Source organism: Quercus suber, unplaced genomic scaffold (genome assembly GCF_002906115.3).
Source record: "Quercus suber isolate HL8 unplaced genomic scaffold, Cork oak 2.0 scaffold_785, whole genome shotgun sequence".
Taxonomy (NCBI): domain Eukaryota; kingdom Viridiplantae; phylum Streptophyta; class Magnoliopsida; order Fagales; family Fagaceae; genus Quercus; species Quercus suber.
The window spans coordinates 70,433-80,491 of NW_027070221.1; the positions used below are offsets into that span (position 1 = coordinate 70,433).

The window sequence follows — 10,059 nt, forward strand, 5'->3', positions numbered from 1 at the left end:
GTGTTTGTTAGGATCCAGATATGTTGGAATTAAGGGATAGTTTGAATTTGAATAATTTGGATTAGGATGTTGTTCGGTTGTTGTTATCATTTAAACTTCCTAGAGATAGGATTCATTCTGTTTCCTAGGTAGGATAAATGATAAGGTTGATTGTAATCTGTTCATTTGGATTAGTCCTGATGTATTTAAACCATGAACGCTTAAATAAGAGGCAAGCAAATTTTATTCCTAAAAATTCTTTCCTTTCTGCTTGTTCTTGGAGGGTTGTCGCCTAGAATATGACTAATTGTTTCCATTCAATTGATCGGGTCATAGCATTTGGTATCAGAGCTAGATAACTTCCAACCCACCACCATCCACATGATCAACTACCAACGATGATCGACTGTCTGCTCTAGAAGTCATTAGCCATTCACTTTGAAGGCAGGTCGATGACCAGCGGGAAGAATTGACAGGAATACGTGAGAGTATAGATGCCTTCTCCAATGCTATAGCAAAGATGGGACGACAGCTTGAAGCAAGGGCTGAGCAGACCAATGAAACCAACTAGAATGACAACCGTGAGGATGGTTACGTTGGATTTATCGAGGTTCAGATGTTGTTTTGGGAATGCAATGGCTACAAAGCCTTGGAAAAGTTTTGCATGACGGGAGTAATCTCACTATGGAGTTTTGGAATGAAGACAAAAAGTTAGCCATTCACTTTGAAGGCAGGTCGATGACCAGCGGGAAGAATTGACAGGAATACGTGAGAGTATAGATGCCTTCTCCAATGCTATAGCAAAGATGGGACGACAGCTTGAAGCAAGGGCTGAGCAGACCAATGAAACCAACTAGAATGACAACCGTGAGGATGGTTACGTTGGATTTATCGAGGTTCAGATGTTGTTTTGGGAATGCAATGGCTACAAAGCCTTGGAAAAGTTTTGCATGACGGGAGTAATCTCACTATGGAGTTTTGGAATGAAGACAAAAAGTTCGTGTTGCAAGGAGACAATACGCGGAAGGTGACACACGACACTATTCAATCCATCCAAAAGCTTCTAGCTAGTGGATTGGAAACCTACGTGAAGACTATCAATGGGCCTATCTATGATGCTAAGGTGGACTTGGCCCAAGCCCAAACCAAAGAACTTGAGGTATTATTAAAACAATTCTAGCTCGTATCTTGCATTCCTACCACTCTGCCTCCCGCACAATGCCATGAACATAAAATAATCTTGGGACAAGGCAGGGGACCTATTAATGTTCCCCTGTTCTATTAGTGAAAAAGAAGGATGGCTTATGGAGATTTTGTGTCGACTACAGAGATTTAAATCATGTGACTGTTAAGGATCGATATTCGATTCCTGCCATAGATGAGTTATTTGATATACGTGTATCTATGAATATATGTACTTTTAAGTGATAAATGCCTCAAGTGTTTGTTAGGATTCGGATATATTGGAATTAAGTGATAGTTCGTGTTTGAATAATTTGGATTAGGATGTTTTTAGGTTGTTGTTATCATTTAAACTTCCTAGAGATAGGATTCATTCTGTTTCCTGGGTAGGATAAGTGATAAGATTGATTGTTATCTTTTCATTTGGATTAGTCTTGTTGATGTATTTAAACTATGAACGGTGAAATAAGAGGTAAGCAAATATTATTCCTAAAAATCTTTTCCTTTCTACTTGTTCTTGGAGGGTTGTCGCCTCGAATACGACTAATTGTTTCCATTCAATTGATCGGATCATAGCAGATATGAGTTTATTTCTTAATCTGTGATGTCTCGTCTCTCTCATTGTTGTGTGTGTGTGTCTCTCTTTTTTGATGGAACTGGCGTGTCTCTTTGTTTTTTCTTTATCCTTTTTTTTTTAAAAGTTTTTTTCTGCTTCAGCTTAAGTTACACACACACACACACACACACGCACACACACTTCTTTTAATAAAATAATAAATATTGGACCTTTCAACGCTTGTTCAACAATCTAATTTATGTGAGAAATATTAAAGTGTGGCTTGGACCTCGTAAGGACCGTGCACCCAACCTAATAAACATTAATCATTGATAATGTGTTTTTTTTTAGGTTCATAATTGACAATGTGTTTTTTTTCTTTAACATTTGTTTAATTAATCCAATAAATTATCATTAGTAATTTTATTGTGACTTGTGCGATTTGTTTGGCGTTTTTTTAGACTAATTTATGACACAATAGAACTATTCAATATAGAATAATCAACATTTATTTGATTTGTATTTGTAGATTATGAGAAAATTAATTGCAATGTTTGATTTTTTTCAAAAGAAAAAATAAAAATTATTTGCAAGCCGATGTTGATGTTCAAACATTGCCAAACTCTATTATTAATGTTTCAATTTTTGAAAATTCTTCAAAGAAAATTGAAAAATCACCACAGCATCAAGTCGTAATCTAACTTTGGCTTATACTTCGGCCGACACAAATTCGAATCTTGGTTATGTCCCTGGACTAAATTATCAAAAAGAAAAGTATACCTCAATTATTCATTGTAGGCTTGTAGCTATCTTGTTTTGTATCCTACTTCTCAGAAAATCAAATCTACTGTACTGTTAGGGCAAACTTCCATATACTGTTGAAAACGATATACTTTGTCTCTTAGGACCTATTTAGTGAGTGAGTTCAAATTCACATTTTCACATTTTAAACAATATTATATATATTTCCACACACTTTTTCACTCACACGTATTTCAAAAAATTACAAACAATAATTCTCAAACTAGTCTACCAAACACCCTCTTAATTTTTGAAAGAACCTTTCTATCTTTAAATTATTGCGGGAAGGTTCTTTTCTCCTTATGTGTGTGTGTATATATATATATATAAACTCTTTAAAAATCTTTTAATAATCTAGTGAGCAAGAACTTTTTTTTTTTTTTTTTTTGAAGTTTAGAAGATAAAAAATAAATTTCATGTAAACTTTAGAGTTCACGATAACGAAACCAATATTTTAGTTTGAAATTTGTGATAAATGGGAATAAAGATATCTTAGTTTATTTCTTCGTCCAAACACAGAATGAAGTCAGATTCTTTGCTTGCCATTTTCAGTTTGAGATACGTGTATCTATGAATATATGTACTTTTAAGATAGCGTAACTATATATTGAGGGCAAAATTTGCCAAACAGTACATTTTCCAAAAAAAATTAGGCGCGTGGCATGCGTCCAAAGTTATTTAGTAAGTTGGACTATTTTTGAAAGTCGAGTTTGGCAAACTCGACTTTGGGTTGAAAAACGAACACTATAATGGCGTTTTTTTTAGTGGCGTTTGTAAATTTTGCCCTATATTGAGTGTTGTTACCATATTGAGTGATGAAAGGCATTACAAATTATAATGCCAAAAAACTAAAACTAATAAATTGACGGAGCAATAAAATGATTGGTGCCAATTTATTAATATAACATAAATGAATGTTCTAATAAATTTTTTTTTTTTTGATTAGTAACATTTTTTTTAAAAAGAGTTTCAACCTATGGCGTCCGCTCCTGATGATAGATCTTTATCATCAGACTAAGACATTAGACCAAGACACCAATTGGTTTTTGGTATAGGTAGAGATTGAACCCCAGATCTCTTATTCAACCATAAGAGACTTTACCAGTTGAGTTAACTAGAACCCACTAATCGGTAACATCTTAGTTTGTAAGGTTTATATTAGAAAATTTGTTGTATCGCATTATTTAACTCATATTACTCCTTCATAATCTCTCAAAAAAAAAATATTATTACTCTTTCATATATATATACAAACCCCATGACTCCACAACCCTAAGTTCTTTCACTTATTTGTAATTTCCTATGTAGCATCTTGGGGTCATTTTTAAAGGATTTCTTCCAATAATTATCTTTTGTTTTTGTTTTTGGTTTTTTTTTTTTGTTTGTTTGGTGAAATTATCTGTGTATGAGTAGATATGAGACTAGACACACGTGAACAAGTGTTCTATAAGCTTTGGACACCCACATTTTTTTTTAAAAAGTTGTTCTTCCGAGTAACAAGCTCTTAATTTGCTATTCATAAGGTTGTAAACGAGCTGAGTTTTGTTAAGTATTGAATGTTCAAATTTGGCTTGACAACAAAAGTAAAATGTTTAGACATGGCTCAAGCTCGAACCAAGTTAACAAATAGTGTTCAAGATTGCGCTTGTCCAAAAGTTCAAAAAGTTGAGAGCACGGCTTGGCTCTTGATTCATTAGTCAAGTTGAGCTTGAGCCAAATATCATGCTCAAACTCGAGCTCAATATTAAGCTTTTGATCTTGAGATCCAACACAAATATGTTACCAAGCACATATTAAACATATTATCAAATTCATTTGGTTTGGATGAGAGGTCTTAACTCTTAACTCTCAAGTCTCAACGCCTAATTAATTCTAGGCTTAGTGAGATATGAGTATATTTTTTAAGCCCATATCAAGTTTATATCAACCCTAGGCTAGACATGTTTTATTGAGCCCTACTGTCTACAACTTGTTCATGATCAATTTTTTTGCTTGAGCTCAACTTGTTTATTAAACAAGTCTAAAATTGAGGCTCAAACTTGATTTTTTCATAAACAAACAAATATAATGTGCTTTAAGCAATGCTAAACATTTTACCCCATGACCACTGCCTTGAGTCGTTGGCAGCCAGCACTCAATCTTTGAACCTAGGTGGGATGACTCTGACTCCAACTCTGACTTTGACTTTGAATGACTGAGGAAATGAGCTTCCAATGATATATTTTTGGAAGTTTTGTAGGTTATTTAGTTCATGATATGGTGTTTTTCCCCAAACTTGAATGTGTGCTTGTTAGTTGTTCTATAGTTAATTGGTTGAAATTTGAGTTACTGGAGAACACACACCAGTCACCACATGTTTGATGGGAAGGCCATTTTTCATGTCTATCTTGTATTCCTCTCATTAGACAGGCCTATTAAGTATTAGCAGCAACTAAAGAGGCCATTTTGATGTTAATAAACAATTGTAACTTTGAGCATCATCCATGACAACCCTTTCACCGATAAGCTTCTTGACAATATGAAAGATTTTTGGCTTATGGGGAGTTGGGGCTTTGCCCAAAATTTGCTAAGAGGTGTTCAACTGTTAGTAAGGGGTTTGATGGCAGTTAACTTATGAAAGGCTATGTTGTGGTTGAATGCAAATTCTGCGGATCAAGGTTGGACAAGAGTGGAGATATGTTATATTTATTGATGTTGGCAATATTAATAATGGATGAATGAAGTTCTTGAATTTCCTCTCTTCCCTAACAATTAGGTTAAAATATTGTTTTCATCCATGACTTTTGATTTTCTTTTATAAACTTCAAAAAGATTCATTTTTGTCTCTAAATTATTAAAAATTTTACACTTTCTGTCCTTAAACTATAATAAAATAAAATAAAAAATTTCATCCCAAAACTGTTGGAAAAAGTTCTTTAAAATAAAGTGTAATGTTTTCAAAAGACTAGGATGAAAAAATAACATTTTTTTTTTAATTAGAGTTTAGGGATGACAAATGAGCTCCATGCAAACTTTTAGGAACAGAAACAATATTTTAGCATAAAATTAACTATTGATTGGGTTTATAACGATCAAATCTCAATTTCTTCATCAGAACACTGTTAAGTCAAAGTCTCTGTTTACCATTTCCAATTTCATGTACGCATAACTATGAATTTATATACTTTTAAGTCAAAGTCTTCGATTAACATGTTCAATATGAATTCTTCCAAAAAAATTAAAAAAAAAAAAAAAAAAAATCCCCAAGCTATAATATCATCCTCAGGACCTCAGATAACCATAACCACTGTAAAATCAACTACTCTCACAAAAACTCCATAAGAATGTTTCTCTCTCAAAATATTCTCTTCCAACTCTCTCTTCTCTTACTTCTCCATTTCTCTGCACTTGTCCTTCTCTCATTAGCTTACACTGTTCCTGATAAGTATTTCATCAACTGTGGAGCAAGTTTCAACACCACCATCAATGATAGCAGGGTCTTTGTTGGTGACCAAAATTCCTGTTCTTTCTCAACTGGAAAAAGTGAAAATGTCACGAGCAGCAACTCATCAACAGCTCCAGTTCTCTATCAAACAGCAAGAATTTACAGGCAGCCATGTTCATATAAGTTTGAAATCAACCAGAATGGTACATACTTAGTACGCCTTCATTTCTTTGTTTTCTTGTCACCTGCTGCTAATCTATCTGATGCTCTATTCAATGTTTCGGCTCCTGGGTTTTCACTTTTAACCAATTTCAGCATCCGAAATAGTAGTAGTTCTCCATTGATTAAGGAATTCTTGCTGGACATCGCAGAAGGAGAATTTGGAATCCATTTTATACCTTCTCAAGAGTCTTCTTTGGCTTTCATAAACGCCATAGAAGTCTTTCTTGCCCCTGAGAGCTTCATCCCTGATAGTTCTCCTCGCGTTACTTCTTCTGGAAGTAATGGCAATTACAGTGCTCTCCACTCTCAGGTTCTACATACAATCTATAGGATCAACGTTGGAGGTCCCATCATTGAACATGATGAGTTGTGGAGGAAATGGATACCAGATGGTAGTTACTTATTCAATCCCCCTGAAGCTGCAACGAATGTGTCTTATTTCGGAGCACTTAATTACCAGCCAGAACAGGTCACTAAGTATATTGCCCCAGCTCTTGTGTATCAGACAGCCATACTATTGAATATAGACAATAGCAGCAATTCCAGTTTCTTAAATTTAACTTGGGGTTTTCCTGTCACAAAGAAAGCTACACACCTTGTTCGGGTCCATCTCTGTGACATAGTAACCAAACCAACTAATGGCTTGTGGTTCCCTTCTGACTTGTGGTTTAATCTCTCAATCTATAGAAACTTTGGTAAGAGGATTGATCCATATTCAATATATTCAGTATCTCATAATCTGGATGCACCATTTTACTTTGATTTTGTAGTTGACTCAGATGATTCAGGATTTCTAAATGTTAGTATAGTCCCACGGCAGGACTCTCCCATGCATTATGCCTTTTTGAATGGGTTGGAGATTATGGAGTTCATGAAGAAATCAGGTTCCATTCCCAAGGAATGTGAATCGAAAAAATACTCATGTAAAATAAAAGAATCAAACAAGAACCACTCAAGTAAATGCCCACCTGTAATAATTGTTCTTGTAAGTAGTGGGGCATTTGTCATTATGATTATAGTAGTGGTGTTGGTTTTGAAATGCAGGAAAGGAGGGTCTGATCAAAGTTCGGCAGTACTTCTTTATGGAGGGACAAGTTTTAACAAGAAGTTAACTGAAAGAAGTGTTAATGCGTCTCTCCCTCCTAATATAAACTTCAGTCTACGGATATCTTTTGCTGAGATAAAGTATGCAACTAAGAACTTCAATGCAAAATTTTTGGTTGGTGAGGGTGGATTTGGGAAAGTATACAAAGGAACTCTTCGGAGCGGAATGAAAGTGGCTATAAAAAGAAGTGAACCAGGCCATGGGCAGGGTCTTAAGGAATTCCAAACGGAGATCATAATCTTATCTCAAATCCGCCATCACCATCTTGTTTCTTTGATAGGGTACTGTGATGAAGGGTCTGAGATGATATTGGTATATGAGTTCATGGAAAAGGGGACTCTAAGAGATCAGCTCTATCATTCAAAAGGCAATCCTGAGAGATCATCTTCGCGATTTGAATTATCTTGGAGGCAAAGACTTGAAATTTGCATGGGAGCAGCAAAGGGGCTACATTACTTACACACTGGTCCTGCTGGAGGGATCATTCACCATGATTTGAAATCATCAAACATTTTGCTTGATGAAGATTATGTGGCTAAAGTCGGTGACTTTGGCCTTTCAAAGTCAGGCGTTTCTGATACAGATCATTTCACCATGGGAATAAAGGGTAGTTTTGGTTATCTTGATCCAGAATACTTTAGGACACTACAGTTTACAGCAAAATCAGATGTGTACTCATTTGGAGTAGTACTTTTTGAAGTTCTTTGTGCCAGACCAGCTGTTGACAACTCGCTTCTGAGTGAGCAGGTGAGCTTGGCTGAATGGGGGATGCTGTGGCAAAGGAAAGGCCAACTTGAGGAAATTATTGATCCATTGCTTGTTGGTAAAATCAAGCCTAGTTCATTGAAAAAGTTCGGTGAAACTGCTGAGAAGTGTTTGAAAGCAAATGCTGCTGAGAGGCCTGTTATGCATGAAGTGTTATGGGACTTGACATTTGCACTGCAGCTTCAAGAAATTACAATTCACAGAGAGCCACATGAAGATAGTTCAACAAGTACTTCATTGGAGTTACAGTTGCCTGTTATTTGTCATTTGCCTTCCACTAGAACCCTGATTGAGGAGGATGATGGTTCAAATACAACAGCTAGTGAAGTCTGAGCCCCAGTTGAGGATTGATGCTGCCAGATAGTCTCCACTAGTTTTAGGTACATAATAGTTCATAGGTTCTGTTTGTGGCTTCTCATCACTATAAAATTGTAATATTATTGATGTAGTACTGAATATGAGTTTCAATTTGTGTTATTTGTTAAAATTTTATATAAATTTCCGAATCTTAGATTTTAAGGATTTATTTAATAGTTTTCAATTGTATTTACTTTAAGGTTTTCCTAGTCAAAATAGGGTCCTAATAAATTAAAGGAGGATGATGGTTCAAATACAACAGCTAGTGAAGTCTGAGCCCCAGTTGAGGATTGATGCTGCCAGATAGTCTCCACTAGTTTTAGGTACATAATAGTTCATAGGTTCTGTTTGTGGCTTCTCATCACTATAAAATTGTAATATTATTGATGTAGTACTGAATATGAGTTTCAATTTGTGTTATTTGTTAAAATTTTATATAAATTTCCGAATCTTAGATTTTAAGGATTTATTTAATAGTTTTCAATTGTATTTACTTTAAGGTTTTCCTAGTCAAAATAGGGTCCTAATAAATTACCTAATCTTAGGAACATCATTACCTGGGAATTGAGATTTTATTTGTAAAATGAAAATTATAACTCCTACTTTTAAAAAAAAAAAATTATTTATTTTATGGTTGTCTCTCCTCTCTCTCACCAACTCCCATATGTTGTCCCTCCTTTCTCTTTGTTGAGTGCCATAGCAAATTTCTATTTTCACCGAAATTCGAAATGGTGATCAGTTTTGCTCACCACAATGAAATGTGAAACAGTGTGCTTTTCAAGTGTGAACAAGTGAGTTTTTGGCTCGCCAAAAAGACTGGACAACAAAACACTACTCAAAAGTCTTTCTAATATATGTAATAGAAATAATCTCAAATAGCATAACCGAATGAATCATTTCTCACTTTCCTTCATTGTCCAGGTACTAATACAAAACACTTGAGGGATCAGAATTCAAAAAGTAAATAAAATAGTTAGTACTATTGATTCAGCTTATGATACGGTTTTGATGGCTCCAAAAAAATTTGAACTATAAAAATTTAAGGAAAAAGTATACTTGAAACTTCCTCCAACACACTAAATAAGTTTTAAAAAGACCATCAGCATGACTTTTTAAATGAGTCTTGTGATATGTTTAAAAATATAAGTGAATAGTTTTATAAATTGTCATATAGTGGGATAAAAAAAAAATTCTCCAAACTGATTTGAAGGAAAACCATATCCAAAAATTAAAAATTATGGCTTCATTAGATTTTAGGAGATACTTAGCTATTAATAATACTAGTTGCAGACCCGCGCGTTCCGCGTGATTATTTTTTATGGTGATCTCATTATTATTATTATTAGTTTGTAATTTGAACTAATTTAATGAAAAGTAATGCATTTCATAATCATATTTATCACAAAATAATTTTTTATTATTGTAGAATTGTTTTATTTAAAATTTGAAACCTTAATTCTACCATAGTTGGTTGACTAATTTTTACATCTCTAAGTCAATTAAACATGTTTTGCATGCTACATGTAAACCTTCTTTTCCATAAGGGTTGAAATAATGTGCGTAATATTTTTTTTCTATGGAAGTTAAAAAGAATAAAATTCACCTTGTCTTGATGTTTTCTAAAAATTAAATTTGGAGATTCTCTTTCAATAATTGTGAAAATTCCAA

The 10,059-nt window shown here is 34.2% G+C and overlaps 1 protein-coding gene across 1 annotated transcript; it reads left to right on the forward strand.

Annotated features, from left to right (window-relative positions):
• The first annotated feature begins 5,761 nt into the window (after positions 1–5,761).
• On the forward strand, positions 5,762–8,543 carry LOC111995667 (probable receptor-like protein kinase At5g24010). Its single transcript, XM_065767239.1, has one exon. The coding sequence runs from the start codon at positions 5,842–5,844 to the stop codon at positions 8,365–8,367; it is 2,526 nt and encodes an 841-aa protein (XP_065623311.1). The 5' UTR covers positions 5,762–5,841; the 3' UTR covers positions 8,368–8,543.
• Positions 8,544–10,059: the final 1,516 nt, after the last annotated feature.